The 20980-nt window shown below is 47.6% G+C and overlaps 1 protein-coding gene across 2 annotated transcripts in view; it reads left to right on the top strand.

The window, feature by feature from the left end:
• BCL11A (BCL11 transcription factor A) overlaps nt 1-20482 on the top strand; it is a 62761-nt gene extending 42279 nt beyond the window's left edge. For both annotated transcript variants that reach the window (XM_032948470.2, XM_076063341.1), the window contains exon 3: nt 14375-20482. In XM_032948470.2, the coding sequence (XP_032804361.1) occupies nt 14375-16608 (2234 nt within the window). In that variant the 3' untranslated portion in view covers nt 16609-20482. The remainder of the gene's footprint in view (nt 1-14374) is intronic.
• Nucleotides 20483-20980: the final 498 nt, after the last annotated feature.

Here is a 20980-nt window from a genome sequence, read left to right as displayed (position 1 = left end):
GTAACACCTACTGTTAGTGTGACACCTACTGTGTTAGTGAGTAACACCTACTGTGTTAGTGAGTAACACCTACTGTGTCAGTGAGTGACACCTACTGTGTTAGTGAGTGACACCTACTGTGTTAGTGAGTGACACCTACTCTGTTAGTGAGTGACACCTACTGTGTTAGTGTGTGACACCTACTGTGTTAGTGTGTGACACCTACTGTGTTAGTGAGTAACACCTACTGTGTTAGTGTGTGACACCTACTGTGTTAGTGAGTGACACCTACTGTGTTAGTGTGTGACACCTACTGTGTTAGTGTGTGACACCTACTGTGTTAGTGAGTAACACCTACTGTGTTAGTGTGTGACACCTACTGTGTTAGTGAGTGACACCTACTGTGTTAGTGTGTGACACCTACTGTGTTAGTGTGTGACACCTACTGTGTCAGTGTGTGACACCTACTGTGTTAGTGAGTAACACCTACTGTGTTAGTGAGTAACACCTACTGTGTTAGTGAGTAACACCTACTGTGTCAGTGTGTGACACCTACTGTGTTAGTGTGTAACACCTACTGTGTTAGTGTGACACCTACTGTGTTAGGGAGTGACACTTACTTTGTTAGTGAGTGACACCTGTGTTAGTGTGTGACACCTACTGTGTTAGTGAGTAACACCTACTGTGTTAGTGAGTGACACCTACTGTGTTAGTGTGTGACACCTGTGTTAGTGTGTGACACCTACTGTGTTAGTGTGTAACACCTACTGTGTTAATGAGTAACACCTACTGTGTTAGTGAGTGACACCTACTGTGTTAGTGAGTAACACCTACTGTGTTAGTGAGTGATACCTACTGTGTTAGTATGTGACACCTACTGTGTTAGTGAGTGACACCTACTGTGTTAGTGTGTAACACCTACTGTGTTAATGAGTAACACCTACTGTGTTAGTGAGTGACACCTACTGTGTTAGTGAGTGATACCTACTGTGATAGTGAGTAACACCTACTGTGTTAGTGAGTGACACCTACTGTGTTAGTGAGTAACACCTACTGTGTTAGTGTGTAACACCTACTGTGTTAGTGAGTAACACCTACTGTGTTAGTGTGTAACACATACTGTGTTAGTGTGTAACACCTACTGTGTTAGTCAGTGACACCTACTGTGTTAGTGTGTGACACCTACTGTGTTAGTGAGTGACACCTACTGTGTTAGTGACACCTACTGTGATTTTGAGTAACACCTACTGTGTTAGTGAGTGACACCTACTGTGTTAGTGAGTAACACCTACTGTGTTAGTGAGTATCACCTACTGTGTTATTGAGTAACACCTACTGTGTTAGTGAGTGACACCTACTGTGTTAGCGTGTAACACCTACTGTGTTAGTGAGTGACACCTACTGTGTTAGTGACACCTACTGTGATTTTGAGTAACACCTACTGTGTTAGTGAGTGACACCTACTGTGTTAGTGAGTAACACCTACTGTGTTAGTGAGTATCACCTACTGTGTTAGTGAGTAACACCTACTGTGTTAGTGAGTGACACCTACTGTGTTAGCGTGTAACACCTACTGTGTTAGTGAGTGACACCTACTGTGTTAGTGTGTGACACCTACTGTGTTAGTGAGTAACACCTACTGTGTTAGTGACACCTACTGTGTTAGTGATTGACACCTACTGTGTTAGTGTGTGACACCTACTGTGTTAGTGAGTGACACCTACTGTGTTAGTGACACCTACTGTGTTAGTGAGTGACACCTACTGTGTTAGTGAGTGACACCTACTGTGGTAGTGTGTAACACCTACTGTGTTAGTGAGTGACACCTATTGTGTTAGTGAGTGACACCTACTGTGTTAGTGAGTGACACCTACTGTGTTAGTGTGTTACACCTACTGTGTTAGTGAGTAACACCTACTGTGTTAGTGAGTAACACCTACTGTGTTAGTGACACCTACTGTGTTAGTGAGTGACACCTACTGTGTTAGTGAGTGACACCTACTGTGTTAGTGAGTGACACCTACAGTGTTAGTGAGTAACACCTACTGTGTTAGTGTGTAAAACATACTGTGTTAGTGAGTGACACCTACTGTGTTAGTGTGTGACACCTACTGTGTTAGTGAGTGACACCTACAGTGTTAGTGAGTAACACCTACTGTGTTAGTGTGTGACACCTACTGTGTTAGTGAGTAACACCTACTGTGTTAGTGTGTGACACCTACTGTGTTAGTGTGTAACACCTACTGTGTTAGTGAGTGACACCTACTGTGTTAGTGAGTAACACCTACTGTGTTAGTGAGTAACACCTACTGTGTTAGTGTGTGACACCTACTGTGTTAGTGAGTGACACCTACTGTGTTAGTGAGTGACACCTACTGTGTTAGTGTGTGACACCTACTGTGTTAGTGAGTAACACCTACTGTGTTAGTGAGTAACAGCTACTGTGTTAGTGATTGATACCTACTGTGTTAGTGTGTGACACCTACTGTGTTAGTGAGTGACACCTACTGTGTTAGTGTGTAACACATACTGTGTTAGTGTGTGACACCTGTGTTAGTGTGTGACACCTACTGTGTTAGTGAGTGATACCTACTGTGTTAGTGTGTGACACCTACTGTGTTAGTGAGTAACACCTACTGTGTTAGTGAGTGACACCTACTGTGTTAGTGTGTGACACCTACTGTGTTAGTGTGTGACACCTGTGTTAGTGTGTGACACCTACTGTGTTAGTGAGTGATACCTACTGTGTTAGTGTGTGACACCTACTGTGTTAGTGAGTGACACCTACTGTGTTAGTGTGTAACACCTACTGTGTTAATGAGTAACATCTACTGTGTTAGTGAGTGACACCTACTGTGTTAGTGAGTGATACCTGCTGTGTTAGTGTGTGACACCTACTGTGATAGTGAGTAACACCTACTGTGTTAGTGAGTGACACCTACTGTGTTAGTGAGTAACACTTACTGTGTTAGTGAGTGACACCTACTTTGTTAGTGTGTAACACCTACTGTGTTAGTGAGTAACACCTACTGTGTTAGTGACACCTACTGTGTTAGTGAGTGACACCTACTGTGTTAGTGTGTAACACATACTGTGTTAGTGTGTAACACCTACTGTGTTAGTGAGTGACACCTACTGTGTTAGTGTGTGACACCTACTGTGTTAGTGAGTGACACCTACTGTGTTAGTGACACCTACTGTGATTTTGAGTAACACCTACTGTGTTAGTGAGTGACACCTACTGTGTTAGTGAGTAACACCTACTGTATTAGTGAGTATCACCTACTGTGTTAGTGAGTAACACCTACTGTGTTAGTGAGTGACACCTACTGTGTTAGCGTGTAACACCTACTGTGTTAGTGAGTGACACCTACTGTGTTAGTGTGTGACACCTACTGTGTTAGTGAGTAACACCTACTGTGTTAGTGACACCTACTGTGTTAGTGAGTGACACCTACTGTGTTAGTGTGTGACACCTACTGTGTTAGTGAGTGACACCTACTGTGTTAGTGACATCTACTGTGTTAGTGAGTGACACCTACTGTGTTAGTGAGTGACACCTACTGTGTTAGTGTGTAACACCTACTGTGTTAGTGAGTGACACCTACTGTGTTAGTGAGTGACACCTACTGTGTTAGTGAGTGACACCTACTGTGTTAGTGTGTTACACCTACTGTGTTAGTGAGTAACACCTACTGTGTTAGTGAGTAACACCTACTGTGTTAGTGACACCTACTGTGTTAGTGAGTGAAACCTACTGTGTTAGTGAGTGACACCTACTGTGTTAGTGAGTGACACCTACAGTGTTAGTGAGTAACACCTACTGTATTAGTGTGTAACACATACTGTGTTAGTGAGTGACACCTACTGTGTTAGTGTGTGACACCTACTGTGTTAGTGAGTGACACCTACAGTGTTATTGAGTAACACCTGTGTTAGTGAGTGACACCTACTGTGTTAGTGAGTAACACCTACTGTGTTAGTGAGTGACACCTACCGTGTTAGTGTGTGACACCTACTGTGTTAGTGAGTAACACCTACTGTGTTAGTGAGTAACACCTACTGTGTTAGTGTGTGACACCTACTGTGTTAGTGAGTGACACCTACTGTGTTAGTGAGTGACACCTACTGTGTTAGTGTGTGACACCTACTGTGTTAGTGAGTAACACCTACTGTGTTAGTGAGTAACAGCTACTGTGTTAGTGAGTGACACCTACTGTGTTAGTGTGTGACACCTACTGTGTTAGTGAGTGACACCTACTGTGTTAGTGAGTGACACCTACTGTGTTAGTGTGTGACACCTACTGTGTTAGTGAGTAACACCTACTGTGTTAGTGAGTAACACCTACTGTGTTAGTGACACCTACTGTGTTAGTGAGTGACACCTACTGTGTTAGTGAGTAACACCTACAGTGTTAGTGTGTGACACCTATTGTGTTAGTGAGTAACACCTACAGTGTTAGTGAGTAACACATACTGTGTTAGTGTGTGACACCTACTGTGTTAGTGTGTAACACCTACTGTGTTAGTGTGTGACACCTACTGTGTTAGTGTGTAACACCTGCTGTGTTAGTGTGTGACACCTACTGTGTTAGTGTGTAACACCTACTGTGTTAGTGAGTGACACCTACAGTGTTAGTGAGTAACACCTACAGTGTTAGTGAGTGACACCTACAGTGTTAGTGAGTAACGCTTACTGTGTTAGTGAGTATCACCTACTGTGTTAGTGAGTGACACCTACAGTGTTAGTGAGTGACACCTACAGTGTTAGTGTGTGACACCTACTGTGTTAGTGAGTGACACCTACTGTGTTAGTGACACCTACTGTGTTAGTGAGTGACACCTACTGTGTTAGTGAGTGACACCTACTGTGGTAGTGTGTAACACCTACTGTGTTAGTGAGTGACACCTATTGTGTTAGTGAGTGACACCTACTGTGTTAGTGAGTGACACCTACTGTGTTAGTGTGTTACACCTACTGTGTTAGTGAGTAACACCTACTGTGTTAGTGAGTAACACCTACTGTGTTAGTGACACCTACTGTGTTAGTGAGTGACACCTACTGTGTTAGTGAGTGACACCTACTGTGTTAGTGAGTGACACCTACAGTGTTAGTGAGTAACACCTACTGTGTTAGTGTGTAAAACATACTGTGTTAGTGAGTGACACCTACTGTGTTAGTGTGTGACACCTACTGTGTTAGTGAGTGACACCTACAGTGTTAGTGAGTAACACCTACTGTGTTAGTGTGTGACACCTACTGTGTTAGTGAGTAACACCTACTGTGTTAGTGTGTGACACCTACTGTGTTAGTGTGTAACACCTACTGTGTTAGTGAGTGACACCTACTGTGTTAGTGAGTAACACCTACTGTGTTAGTGAGTAACACCTACTGTGTTAGTGTGTGACACCTACTGTGTTAGTGAGTGACACCTACTGTGTTAGTGAGTGACACCTACTGTGTTAGTGTGTGACACCTACTGTGTTAGTGAGTAACACCTACTGTGTTAGTGAGTAACAGCTACTGTGTTAGTGATTGATACCTACTGTGTTAGTGTGTGACACCTACTGTGTTAGTGAGTGACACCTACTGTGTTAGTGTGTAACACATACTGTGTTAGTGTGTGACACCTGTGTTAGTGTGTGACACCTACTGTGTTAGTGAGTGATACCTACTGTGTTAGTGTGTGACACCTACTGTGTTAGTGAGTAACACCTACTGTGTTAGTGAGTGACACCTACTGTGTTAGTGTGTGACACCTACTGTGTTAGTGTGTGACACCTGTGTTAGTGTGTGACACCTACTGTGTTAGTGAGTGATACCTACTGTGTTAGTGTGTGACACCTACTGTGTTAGTGAGTGACACCTACTGTGTTAGTGTGTAACACCTACTGTGTTAATGAGTAACATCTACTGTGTTAGTGAGTGACACCTACTGTGTTAGTGAGTGATACCTGCTGTGTTAGTGTGTGACACCTACTGTGATAGTGAGTAACACCTACTGTGTTAGTGAGTGACACCTACTGTGTTAGTGAGTAACACTTACTGTGTTAGTGAGTGACACCTACTTTGTTAGTGTGTAACACCTACTGTGTTAGTGAGTAACACCTACTGTGTTAGTGACACCTACTGTGTTAGTGAGTGACACCTACTGTGTTAGTGTGTAACACATACTGTGTTAGTGTGTAACACCTACTGTGTTAGTGAGTGACACCTACTGTGTTAGTGTGTGACACCTACTGTGTTAGTGAGTGACACCTACTGTGTTAGTGACACCTACTGTGATTTTGAGTAACACCTACTGTGTTAGTGAGTGACACCTACTGTGTTAGTGAGTAACACCTACTGTATTAGTGAGTATCACCTACTGTGTTAGTGAGTAACACCTACTGTGTTAGTGAGTGACACCTACTGTGTTAGCGTGTAACACCTACTGTGTTAGTGAGTGACACCTACTGTGTTAGTGTGTGACACCTACTGTGTTAGTGAGTAACACCTACTGTGTTAGTGACACCTACTGTGTTAGTGAGTGACACCTACTGTGTTAGTGTGTGACACCTACTGTGTTAGTGAGTGACACCTACTGTGTTAGTGACATCTACTGTGTTAGTGAGTGACACCTACTGTGTTAGTGAGTGACACCTACTGTGTTAGTGTGTAACACCTACTGTGTTAGTGAGTGACACCTACTGTGTTAGTGAGTGACACCTACTGTGTTAGTGAGTGACACCTACTGTGTTAGTGTGTTACACCTACTGTGTTAGTGAGTAACACCTACTGTGTTAGTGAGTAACACCTACTGTGTTAGTGACACCTACTGTGTTAGTGAGTGAAACCTACTGTGTTAGTGAGTGACACCTACTGTGTTAGTGAGTGACACCTACAGTGTTAGTGAGTAACACCTACTGTATTAGTGTGTAACACATACTGTGTTAGTGAGTGACACCTACTGTGTTAGTGTGTGACACCTACTGTGTTAGTGAGTGACACCTACAGTGTTATTGAGTAACACCTGTGTTAGTGAGTGACACCTACTGTGTTAGTGAGTAACACCTACTGTGTTAGTGAGTGACACCTACCGTGTTAGTGTGTGACACCTACTGTGTTAGTGAGTAACACCTACTGTGTTAGTGAGTAACACCTACTGTGTTAGTGTGTGACACCTACTGTGTTAGTGAGTGACACCTACTGTGTTAGTGAGTGACACCTACTGTGTTAGTGTGTGACACCTACTGTGTTAGTGAGTAACACCTACTGTGTTAGTGAGTAACAGCTACTGTGTTAGTGAGTGACACCTACTGTGTTAGTGTGTGACACCTACTGTGTTAGTGAGTGACACCTACTGTGTTAGTGAGTGACACCTACTGTGTTAGTGTGTGACACCTACTGTGTTAGTGAGTAACACCTACTGTGTTAGTGAGTAACACCTACTGTGTTAGTGACACCTACTGTGTTAGTGAGTGACACCTACTGTGTTAGTGAGTAACACCTACAGTGTTAGTGTGTGACACCTATTGTGTTAGTGAGTAACACCTACAGTGTTAGTGAGTAACACATACTGTGTTAGTGTGTGACACCTACTGTGTTAGTGTGTAACACCTACTGTGTTAGTGTGTGACACCTACTGTGTTAGTGTGTAACACCTGCTGTGTTAGTGTGTGACACCTACTGTGTTAGTGTGTAACACCTACTGTGTTAGTGAGTGACACCTACAGTGTTAGTGAGTAACACCTACAGTGTTAGTGAGTGACACCTACAGTGTTAGTGAGTAACGCTTACTGTGTTAGTGAGTATCACCTACTGTGTTAGTGAGTGACACCTACAGTGTTAGTGAGTGACACCTACAGTGTTAGTGTGTGACACCTACTGTGTTAGTGAGTGACACCTACTGTGTTAGTGAGTAACACCTACTGTGTTAGTGTGTGACACCTACAGTGTTAGTGAGTGACACCTACAGTGTTAGTGAGTGACACCTACAGTGTTAGTGAGTGACACCTACAGTGTTAGTGAGTGACACCTACTGTGTTAGTGAGTGATACCTACAGTGTTAGTGAGTAACACCTACTGTGTTAGTGAGTAACACCTACTGTGTTAGTGAGTCCCACCTACAGTGTTAGTGAGTGACACCTACAGTGTTACTGTGTAACACCTATTGTGTTTGTGAGTAACACCTGCTGTGTTAGTGAGTATCACCTACTGTGTTAGTGAGTAACACCTACAGTGTTAGTGAGTGATACCTACTGTGTTAGTGAGTGACACCTACAGTGTTAGTATCACCTACTGTGTTAGTGAGTAACACCTACTGTGTTAGTGTGTAACACCTACTGTGTTAGTGAGTGACACCTACTGTGTTAGTGAGTATCACCTACTGTGTTAGTGAGTAACACCTACTGTGTTAGTGAGTGACACCTACAGTGTTAGTGTGTAACACCTACTGTGTTAGTGAGTGACACCTACTGTGTTAGTGTGTAACACCTACTGTGTTAGTGTGTGACACCTACTGTGTTAGTGTTTAACACCTACTGTGTTAGTGTGTGACACCTACTGTGTTAGTGAGTAACACCTACTGTGTTAGTGAGTGACACCTACAGTGTTAGTGAGTAACACCTACAGTGTTAGTGAGTGACACCTACAGTGTTAGTGAGTAACGCTTACTGTGTTAGTGAGTATCACCTACTGTGTTAGTGTGTGACACCTACTGTGTTAGTGACACCTACTGTGTTAGTGAGTATCACCTACTGTGTTAGTGAGTAACACCTACTGTGTTAGTGAGTGACACCTACTGTGTTAGTGTGTGACACCTACTGTGTTAGTGTGTAACACCTACAGTGTTAGTGTGTAACACCTACTGTGTTAGTGAGTAACACCTACTGTGTTAGTGAGTGACACCTACTGTGTTAGTGAGTGACACCTACTGTGTTAGTGAGTAACACCTACTATGTTAGTGTGTGACACCTACTGTGTTAGTGTGTAACACCTACTGTGTTAGTGAGTGACACCTACTGTGTTAGTGAGTAACACCTACTGTGTTAGTGAGTGACACCTACTGTGTTAGTGAGTAACACCTACTGTGTTAGTGAGTGACACCTACCGTGTTAGTGAGTGACACCTACTTTGTTAGTGTGTGACACCTACTGTGTTAGTGAGTATCACCTACTGTGTTAGTGAGTAACACCTACTGTGTTAGTGAGTGACACCTACTGTGTTAGTGTGTGACACCTACTGTGTTAGTGTGTAACACCTACAGTGTTGGTGTGTAACACCTACTGTGTTAGTGAGTAACACCTACTGTGTTAGTGAGTGACACCTACCGTGTTAGTGAGTGACACCTACAGTGTTAGTGAGTGACACCTACAGTGTTAGTGAGTGACACCTACTGTGTTAGTGAGTGATACCTACAGTGTTAGTGAGTAACACCTACTGTGTTAGTGATTGACACCTACTCTGTTAGTGAGTACCACCTACAGTGTTAGTGAGTGACACCTACTGTGTTAGTGTGTAACACCTACTGTGTTAGTGTGTGACACCTGTGTTAGTGTGTGACACCTATTGTGTTAGTGAGTGATACCTACTGTGTTAGTGTGTGACACCTACTGTGTTAGTGAGTGACACCTACTGTGTTAGTGTGTGACACCTACTGTGTTAGTGATTGACACCTACTGAGTTAGTGAGTGACACCTACTGTGTTAGTGTGTAACACCTACAGTGTTAGTGAGTAACACCTACTGTGTTAGTGAGTAACACTTACTGTGTTAGTGAGTATCACCTACTGTGTTAGTGAGTAACGCTTACTGTGTTAGTGAGTATCACCTACTGTGTTAGTGAGTAACACTTACTGTGTTTGTGAGTATCACCTACTGTGTTAGTAACACTTACTGTGTTAGTGAATATCACCTACTGTGTTAGTTAGTGAGTAACGCTTACTGTGTTAGTGAGTATCACCTACTGTGTTAGTGAGTATCACCTACTGTGTTAGTGAGTAACACTTACTCTGTTAGTGAGTATCACCTACTGTGTTAGCGAGTAACACTTACTCTGTTAGTGAGTATCACCTACTGTGTTAGTGAGTAACACTTACTGTGTTAGTGAGTAACACTTACTTTGTTAGTGAGTAACACTTACTGTGCTAGTGAGTAACGCTTACTGTGTATCACCTACTGTGATAGTGAGTAACACTTACTGTGTTAGTGAGTAACGCTTACTGTGTTAGTGAGTATCACCTACTGTGTTAGTGAGTAACATCTACTGTGTTAGTGAGTATCACCTACTGTGTTAGTGAGTATCACCTACTGTGTTAGTGAGTAACACTTACTGTGTTAGTGAGTAACACTTACTTTGTTAGTGAGTAACGCTTACTGTGTTAGTGAGTATCACCTACTGTGTTAGTGAGTAACATCTACTGTGTTAGTGAGTATCACCTACTGTGTTAGTGAGTATCACCTACTATGGCCATAGCAGTGCACAAAGGCACGCTGTGGCCAATTCCCTTCCGTCTCTGTCTCCCCCTTGCCGATGTTCACACGCCACACCAAGTGCTGGAGCTAAGTTTACAGAGGGGGACGCTCTGGACAGGTTCGGATACTTGGTGTCAGCGATTTTGTCCACGTAATGTTCAACCGCTTCCCACCTGCTTAGGAAATACACGTGTGTGTGTGTATATATCGCGAACTCAAAGATGAGACGGAAACAAAAAAACTATCATCGCTGCAAAGGGGCACACGCGAGGACGTGGTGGGGTTCCCGCCGTCATTTAAGGAGTCGAGAAATGGCAAGGCAGTTTCCGTCAAGACAGCCCAAGCCAGTTAGCCTATCACGACCCAGCCCTTTGAGCTGTCTCCAGCCGTTACCTATAAAAGCTTTTTGTCTGCAGGCTGTTCTCTTCCAAGCAACGTATATTTAAGTGGAGAAAGTAATTGCATGCATCATTCATGGGGTGCAGTCTCTCTCTTTACCACGGCAGGCTGTCAAATCGCATCCGCGTCCGTGCCCCCATGCCCGAGTGAAATTTCGAGGCGCTGGCGTCTGTGGGGCCCTGTCCCCGCTGCCCTCCTGCCAGCGCCGCCAGCGCCAGTCGAGCAGAGGGGCCCCCACAACCGCGCCATTCGTTCTGCGCTTCTTAATTATCGCTTTTTAAATTCGTCTCAGTCATCACCAACAAAAACAAATTAATAAAAACGACATTATTATATATCTTCTTAAAACCCACGCAGAACAAAAAAAAATCAGCTGTGAACTTTTAATTAGAAATACTCTTTGGGACATTTTTTTTCAGATGAGGAAACTAATTACGCTTACCATAAAACTGACGCTGCGCAAATAACAACATAAATCGGGGCCGTTTTGTGGATTTCTGCGCCCTGTTTGGAATTGAAAGCCAAAGTCAGAGGTCCGGCCCCTTTCAAACGTTACCGTGCACCGTCGCTGCCGGGGCCACCATGCGACCGTCGAAGAATTAGGCAAAGAGTCTCCATGACTCATGGTGGAGAGGGCAGCGCGTAGATAAGGCCAGCATCTCAACTTAATTTCTTTTCCCCCCACCCACCCACCCACCCCCACCCACCCTTCTCTCCCGATCCTTTCACTTGAAATGCTAAAACCGTGGCTTTGTGAGCCCGCGTCTCGCGCCCGTGCAGGTGCGTCCCATTTGTGTTCATCTCGCATAGTCTTTCCATTAGACTCCAAAGGGGTGAAGGTCAATCTTTCACACTGACCAGATGTGGCATTAGAGACAGGTGACCAGAATAGAAAGACTGAAATCACGCTCGCCACAATGAATGGATGTTCTCTACCTTTGTGGAAGATGTCTTTTGTGTGGGTCTCTATGCATGCGCAGAAAGCTTGAATGTGGTGTCTTGAATAGTGATGGATAATGGGGTGGCTTTTTTTTCCTTATTGTCCATGAATGCAGATTCTGTGACTAATTCCACTTTGTGCATATTTATAACAGTGCATGAGATGACCAAAATCCAATACATAGGCAAAGCCAAATCTTGAGTAAAAATCCATCGTAGTTATGAATGAGCATGAAAACTCACAATAATAGCGATAAACGTTTCCGATATAATAATTCGTCGTGTTTTATTCCTTAATGGTCAAGGTTAATAATGTTTTAACAAATTAACAATAACGTATCAAAATTAATCAAGCAGCAAAGCGTGAATTAAATTACAGCCACTGCAATTGGTAACGGCCCTGTGCCCGTGGGTAGGATGGGGCCGGCCGGGCGGCCGCCCTTCCATACGCCGCTTCGTACTCGCCGGGGGTTAGGACCTCCTAACGAGCCGTGGCCACGGCGGCTCCGTTTTCTCGGCAACATCCACAAATGGCCCGATGGCCTTCGTACCGCCCGGGCAGCAGACAGGTGGCCGACACGCCACCGACACGCCACCGACACGCGGTCGACACGCGGCCGACTAAACGGCGGCCGTGTCCCACGGGGCGGGAGGAGGCTGCTCATGCGGCCGACACCCAACACGCGGCTGACACGCGGCCGACACCATGCTGACACACGGCCGACATGCAACTGACACGCTGCTGACACGCATTCGACACGCGTCCGACATGCGGCCGGCGAAACGGCGGCCGTGTCCCACAGAGCTGGAGGAGGCTCCTCACCTGCCGCCAACAGCCGATTAGAAGGACATCTGCAGAAAAAAACAAGTTCAAAGCCTCCGTGTCGTAATTTTAAATGCGATGTCGTGCTCGGGGGAGGCTGTGTTCAAAATAACAAAACAACGATGGGGTGGGGGGGGGCACAGCTTTGCGGGAGTCGTTTCTTCTCCGCCACCGCCACCGCCACCACCACCACCACGTCGAGTGGTTTGTGGTTGGCTGCGCCTCGTGTCACCCGCGCCAAGGGTTGCCTCCACCTTCGCTTCTGACCGCTCGCGGCTTCTCCGCCGCGTTTCCCCAGCGGCCCTTTCCTCGGCGGATTATCATTTTGTGTCTTTAAGTCCTCGCAGTCGACGTCGTTTGTGTCTGCGAGGAGGTGGTCAAGCGTTGCGTTTGTTTTATTGGTCCCACTAAATGGGGAGGGGGGCCTCTGATAAGAGTGTATCCAACGCCGTTTTAAACGCTTTGCGAGCCGCCAACTGAAAACCCGTGCCAATAACGGTCGGCATGCCACGGATGATATCTATTGGTTATAGTTTAGTTTGATGGGGCCAATAAGGCACAGCGGTAATGGACAATGTGCTGCTTTGCATTATGCATTCCACCAGCAGGCAATTACATTTTTGCTTTGCATTTTAAAACACTTTTGAAAATATCTTCAATCACTTTGCCAAGATATGAAATGTATTATCAGCAATTGAGGATACAAATACCATAGATACATTAGCCCAATAGCACGAGTATTGCATTAATTGCTGCGAAGGAAGTGGGTTCTCTGAAATTAATTTTGGCCGCTCGCCGCACGTGTCTCTTGGCAGAAATACGACGCAAATAGAAACTGATTTCCTGTATTTCTCATTGAGTAACCGCTGTGCTCACTCGATTCTGTTGTGGAATCGCATTATCTCAGCACGATCAATGAGGGGCGATGGCGGTTTTGGTTCCGCGAGGGTTTGTCAGCGGCCGCGGCCGAGTGAATCCTCCTCTCATCGCCACGCCCGAGCCCCCGTCGAACGTTAATCACGCAATCAAACGTGCCCCGTTTGTCACGGTGTACCACGTGACATCTTTAAGAAGGTAACACGAATTGAAGAGCGGTAACGGTACGATGGAAGTGCCGTGGCAGGGCCACCGTCGTGAGCGCTCCTCCGCATAGAGAAGCGGATTGCATTTTCGTGACAATATTTCCCCGTTTGTTAAAGGGACGGCACACATGGCAACAATACTGACTGGCTTTAACAATAACGAAAATCATTATTAAGTAATTTTAGCACGGGCCTTTTCAAATTAAATAATAGACCGCCGCCCACTTACATTTTCGGTGAAAATATGAGGTCCTATAGACTGAGGAAGGCATTAACTCTCCAAGGTAAAGTGTTAATTACCATAGAATGACCACATTCACAATTGCAGATAAGCTTCACGGGTAGAAATTAACCTTTTTTCCATAACCTATTTTGAATACGGACACCCCGTGCAAGTATTTTTTCCCGCACAAAGCGTTACTCTTTTACAAAATGAACCAAAACTGGTGCATCTATGAGTATATAATTATTAATATTATTATGCGGGCAACAGGGGAGGCGGGGAGCGTGGCTGAAGCCGGGTAAATCGCGCAGCATTTTAATTTCACGTCGATGAAATCTCACTCGGCTGTTTCTACCGCGCCCGTCTCTCTGTCGACGCCTCCTCTCTCGCCGGCGCCCACCACTCCCGAAGATCCGAGGTGACCGTAGCCCTCCCGCCCCCGCGTGCGTGCGTGCGTGTCGTTGTCGCTCGCAGGGAAGGACGAGCCGTGCAGCTACGTGTGCACGACGTGCAAACAGCCCTTCTCCTCGGCCTGGTTCCTGCTGCGGCACGCGCAGAACACGCACGGCTTCCGCATCTACCTGGACAACGGCCACCCGAGCAGCCCGCTCACGCCGCGCGTGGGCCTGCCGCCCTCGCTCGGCCCCGACTCGCCCGCTCAGCCCCCGCCCCTGCCTCCGCCGCCCCCCTTGCCGGGCCTGCACCTGCCCGACGCCAACCCCTTCAGCTTCCTGCGCCTCTCGGGCCCCCCCGTGCTGCGCGACCACCACCCGGGCCTCCGGGAAGGCGCGCCGGGGGGCCCCGGCGGGCGGCTGCCCCCGACGCCGCCGCTCTTCAGCCCGCCGCCCCCCAGGCCGCACCTGGACCCGCACCGGCTCGACTGCCTGAGCGCCGAGAGCATGGCACTGGCGGCGGCGGCCGCCCACCACCACCACCACCAGCACGCGCACGCGCACCAGCACGCGCACGCCCACCCGCACGCGCACGCCCACCCGCACCCTCCGGGCGGCTTCGAGAGGGCGCTCAGGCTGAACCCCATCGGGATGGAACCACCGCTGCCGATGGATTTTTCGCGGCGGCTGCGCGAGCTTGCTGGGAACTCGACGCCGCCGCTTTCCCCGGGCCGACACGGCGCCCTACCAAGGCTTCTGCAGCCCTTTCCGGCTGGCGGTAGCGGCGCCGGGAACAAGTCGCCTTTTCTCGGCACTCCCCCTCCCCCGCCACTCCCCCCGCCTCCTCCCATCCCGCCCCCTCCCCCTCCGCCGGCCTCCGTCTCGCCGGCCGCGTCCTCGCAGTCGTCGCTCAAGCCCAAGTCGTGCGAGTTCTGCGGGAAGACGTTCAAGTTCCAGAGCAACCTGATCGTGCACCGGCGCAGCCACACGGGCGAGAAGCCCTACAAGTGCCCGGTGTGCGACCACGCCTGCACGCAGGCCAGCAAGCTCAAGCGGCACATGAAGACGCACACGTGCTCGCCGGCCGGGGGCTCGTCGCCGTCGCACGGCGGCGCCGCCGGCAACTCGGAGGACGGCCGCTCGGAGGCCAGCTCCCCCGAGCCGGGCGCCAGCGAGGGCCTCCGCGGATCGAGGGAGCGCAAGTACCGCTGCGAGGGCGACGGCGACAACAACGAAGAGGAGGAGGAAGAGGAGGAGGAGGAAGAGGCCGAGGAGGAGCTGGCCGAAGAGGAGCGTGGCCGGGGCCGGCCGGACTCGGCCTTCGACCTGAACGCGGAGAGCGGCCGAGATCACGAGCGCAACGGCAAGCCGGCCGAGCGCAAACCGCTTGCGCTCAACGACGTCATGGACAGCGTCGGCCTCAACCCGATGCAGCACTACAGCGAGGCGCTCAAGCAGATCCTGGCCGGCAAGCGGCGTCAGTGCCCGCCCCCGCCCGAGCACCCGCTGGACGTGATGAGGGCGCCGCGGGACGGCCCCGTCGACAGGGACCCCTCCTCCCACGCCGAGTCCAACCACGTCTCCGAGAGCCCCGTCAACGGCCGAGGGTTCTCGCCCGGGCAGCTCCCGGGCACGGCCGTGCCCCGGAACCCCCCGCCCATCTCCAGCCCCAACCTGCTCAGCACTTACCCCAAGCGCATCAAGCTCGAGAAGGAGTTCGAGCTGCCGCCCGCACCCATGCTGCCCACGGAGAACGTCTACTCGCAGTGGCTGGCGGGCTACGCCGCGTCGCGCCAACTCAGCAAGGATCCTTTTTTTGGGTTCGGGGACTCTCGCCGGTCCCCGTTCGCCTCCTCCTCGGAACACTCGTCGGAGAACGGCAGCCTGCGCTTCTCCACGCCGCCCGGCGAGCTGCTGGACGGCATGAACTCCGGCCAGAGCGGCACGGGCAGCGGCAACAGCACGCCCAACCTGTCGGGGCGTTCCAGCTCCAAGGACGGCCGGCGCAGCGACACGTGCGAGTACTGCGGCAAGGTGTTCAAGAACGGCAGCAACTTGACGGTGCACCGGCGCTCGCACACGGGCGAGCGGCCCTACAAGTGCGAGCTGTGCAGCTACGCGTGCGCGCAGAGCAGCAAGCTGACGCGCCACATGAAGACGCACGGCCAGATGGGCAAGGAGATCTACAAGTGCGACATCTGCCAGATGCCCTTCAGCGTGTACAGCACACTGGAGAAGCACATGAAGAAGTGGCACGGCGAGCAGCTCATCTCCACTGACGACGAAGTCAAGTCCGAGCACACGGAGACCAGTTGAGGACGGCGTGACGTTTCCTCTCGCCCGCCCACCCGCCCATCGGCCGGCCGGCCATCCGGTCCATGCCTGGTTCCGTCAAACCCCCCCCCCCCCCCCACATCGACCGCCACCACTCCTCTAGACCGCTTGGCCGTCCTGCTCTGGTCCTAACTCTGGACCCGTTCTGCTCCCCCCTTCCACCCCGCGCCCCCCTCCGCCCCCTGCCGTGTTGGCCGTTTGCATCCACGCACTCTCAGGCCCACAAGCACGCACAGCCTCTCGCTCTTCATTCCATTCCAGCCCTGGCGTGGGCTTTTAATTTCCTCCTGCCACCTGTCCGCCCGCCCGCCCACCCGCCCCAGCAATTATATATTTCTAACTTTTATTTATTTATTTCGTTTGCTTTGGGTGCGAGCTGGAAGTTTGTAAAGTAATGTAAAAGTTGTGCTGATTTTCTGCCATAAAACTCGAATGGAAACACTAAATGCGGGAACAAAAATAAATCCTGCCTCTACTTTCAAGCGAACGTTTCAAGGAATGACCCGACTTTGAATCCCGTTGCTTACAAATCAAGCTCATTCATTATGCCAATATCTTTGAGTCAAGGCTAATATTTGCAAAATGTAAACGAAAATATCTACTTTAAATATCGCCTTAGAGGGTATTACATTCCGCACGGTCAACCTCGTCGACAGCGTGGTCGCTGCAATGGTGCCCACCTGCGTTGAGGACAACACGGAAGCAGGTTTATTTAATCGGTGGAGCCAACTTCTTCGTGGGTTGAGTACTAAATTGAGTGAGGTTATTCGCTTTGTAGCACTGCTTAGAATTCCAATAATGGCAACGGTGACCACCAGGCACACGGGAAATGTACAAATATAAATAACGTTGATGCGTTCTTTCAGCTTGCCCAAGTCATTCAAGAATTTGTTGTCCAGAAAGTTTCCACAACTTGTTTTGTTTTAGATCGTCAACAATTCACTCCCCATGGGACCAAATTGAACAAGAACAGCAAGGGAGGGAGACAGTTGGGGGGCGGGCGGGGGGGCGAGACGGAGGGACGGAGGAGACGCGACGCTCTCTTGGGCAACTCTGTGGCTGTAAGAGAAGTCCCCGATGTGGCTGTGGCTGTAAGAGAAGTCCCCGATGCTACGCGTCGGCGACGACGTCCCTCGTCTTTCTCTCTCTCTCTCTCGTGCAATAACGGTCGCGCGTGCGGCGGGGAGAGCGGAGGGGCACGTGTGGCGCGTCCAGTCGATCGCAGGTCACACAGGTTCCTAGTTTTCCGCAAAAATCCTCGGCGCCTTTTCAAATCCACAGTGGCTTATTACCACAGATTTGACAAAATATATCGGCAAGCTGTTGAAATAGACGGCGACTCTCAAAATAGAAGTAAACATTTGCGAGCCTCCTTTTAAAAAGACGAGCAGTACGAGACGTCCAACGAAGCGAGTCGCGTTGCTCTGTCGAGGTTGCATTTCAAGTAATAATGGGATCGGAAAATTAATGTGCGAGTGCCTTGTTAAACAGTCTTTCCCCAGAAGCAAACGGAGCCTTCACGACATTTACCGGCCAGAACTTCCCAGGAATATTCTGCCGCATTTAAAAGCGCTTTTTTGGCCTTTTTCTTCCGACGAGATTAAAATCTCACGCTCTGCTAACTGGATACGTCAGGATGAATGCTTGCAAGAGCTCATCACTGCTTTTGTAGTTTTAATCCTGCCTTGCCTGCGTCGAGGGAATCCCGTTCGGTAGCGGCGCGCGCGGAACGCAAAGCACTGCACGCGCCATTTGTACAGTAGGAATCACACACGGAGATGCTAGATATTTAATTTTGAGATTGCCTAAATTATAAGCTGTAAGACTATCACATTAATAAACAGTTGTAGCACAAGCGGAGAGTGAGAGAGGGGTCGATTCTAGCACTGTTTTTCGCATCCCTGATTGTTCAGGGATTAAAGCATGTAAACTAAAATGAAATGCGTCGCTTAAAAAGGACCGTTTGTTACTGATATCAACACTTAACTGAAAAAAAAACGCACTTATCGGCCACTGCGGCTGGTGTAATTTTAGCTCTAAGCTAGCCTGTCGTACTATCTTATTTGCTATGGATGAATCTTTTAAAGGACTGAACACGTGAAAATGGATCTTCAAAAAATAGTATTGCATGAGAGAATCCGTTTCATCCCCTTTCTTTCTCCGGTAGCTTTGGTACTCGCTAGGTTGCAGATGCTGTATTTTACTTGTCAGTATAGTCGTTGATCTTGGATCACATTAAGCAAAATATAATTCAAGTATACGGAGAAGAGGCATATGAGTAAGGTGACGAGACAGAAGAATTACGAATTCAATGCTGCATAAAATGTGTCATTGTTACCGGTAACTATATATTGAGAGAGAAGGAAAAGTGTACGTTTGGTGTTTATGCATTTATAAATATTTAAAAATGCTAGTTACAATGGAAACGCCACAGCCGTGGTCCTTATCGGTAACTATTTCTATGTTGTTTGATGTAGATGTTAATTGTTGGCACTATGCTGTCCATAACTGGGCTTGTAATTTTTAAAAAAAATAATAATAATTGCTTTTTGATGTTTTTTGGTAGGATTTTAGTGGTACGCAGGCTGCCATGGTATATTTTTTAATTTGGCAGGATAATATACAGTGTGGGTAAAGAGGTGCAGCAGCATCATTGATGGTGCTGTACGTTCTTGAGGTCGGGCAAAACTAAAATCACGTGGGGGGGGGGGGGCTGCAGACAAGAAATATTGCACAGATGGGGTGGGGGGCACGGGTGGGGGGGGGGGGGAGGTGTCGTATAACGACTGTAAAAGCATAATACGAAAAAAATGGGGAAAAAATAATTTTGTCACTTGGAATTTGTAGGTGATGTACAAATGTTTTTGTCAATAATTTCTATATATGGCATCTAAATGATTTGAATGCAGGCCTTTTGTCAAACAATAGGTGGTGTGTTTTTAGCGCAGTTTGGTCCCCTCATGCTTTTTACATTCCAATATTTGATATTGTTGTATATGCAGTAAGCTAAGTGTCCGCTACGTCTTCAGTTACATTTCTTTCCTTACTGCCAACACTCATGGTGCTTTTGTACTTTTGACTGAACATCATATGCAAAGTGATCAAATGTCACTTAAGTCAGTGGTTTTATACATTGTTTCTCCTTTTGGTTCAGCGTTGTAAATGGCGAGACACAGTTCATTTGCTTCATGCCTATCTCTCTCTGTGTTTTATTTGGTAATTTTTTTTCGTTTGTTTAGTAACCCTGTAATTATGGAAATGCTCTCTTGGTACCCTGGACATGTTCGTAATTTGCTATGAAACTTTATATTTATTTTTTAACGTCGTTCTATTTTTTTTTCGCTTACAAGGCGCTCTGTTAAAAATGGAAGCGCGGTTTAAATGTCTGTTTTTTTTCTTTTAATTTTGTCAATTTTTTTTTAAAGAAAAATCTGTAAGGTGTCAGAGGTTGGCCTAAGGTCTCCTTACCCTGACATTTGAGTATTTATTCCGTCAATGTTAAAGATGCAAAATTGGTTCACCCAACATGCACGCTGTTGTGGCCATTGTTATGAATGCGTCCTCAAAAAAACCACGAAAAACACAAAAAAACGATAGCTCATTTAGCTTTTTTAAAGCCTCCTTTTTTGTTATTGTTTGAAACATTTCAAATAAAAATTTTTGGAAGTTTCTTCCAACTACTGTTTTCCCATTTATTGCTTTCTCGCAGGTTGCCGCAAAATACCGCAGCAAGCAAATGATTTTTCGGGGGTCATCGGGGTCACATGCTCGAAGATCGGCCTAAAAAGATTCTCCATTTTAACGCGAGGAACACGCCGCATGCATAAAATAAAATAAAGTGGGTTTTTTAAATGACTTTTCAAACACTGGATTTCACTTATTGCCTTTTTGAAGAATGAAAGCGTTTTTTGTTTTGTTTTTACGTTCCCTATTTTACCTGGGGCCAAACTCTTGTGTTGTGGGGACGATTGTTTTTTTTTAAACCAATTTGTTTCGTGACCATCAAAGCGGACCGTCTCCGCTAAGTGTGAGCGTCTGCATTTTTAGAGCCGTGAAACCCACAACCTTTGACAAATGCGGGCGTCCGCATCGTGGACAAATGAGTCCCCGTATGCAGGCTTGCGGTGTGGCTGAAATCTGCTCCCGTAACCCCACACTGCGAGCTTGCAGTCCCCACGCCCCTCACCCACCCCCATTGCCTCTCGCGGTTCGCTGTCGATGCCCGACCCGCAGAGCCCCGGCTCGTCGCCGTCCCTTCACTCCCGACTTGTTGATAAAAACCGGCCGAGTCAAAACTGTCCCATCTACCTTTTAAACGCCAACCCAAACCCCCAGACCTCACCTCGCCCCCAAC

This window comes from Petromyzon marinus, chromosome 6 (assembly GCF_048934315.1).
Source record: "Petromyzon marinus isolate PM22_M1 ecotype Great Lakes invasive population chromosome 6, UKy_Petmar_22M1.pri1.0, whole genome shotgun sequence".
In the NCBI taxonomy this organism is placed as follows: Eukaryota; Metazoa; Chordata; class Hyperoartia; order Petromyzontiformes; family Petromyzontidae; genus Petromyzon; species Petromyzon marinus.
This window is presented reverse-complemented; position numbering and strand designations above follow the sequence as displayed.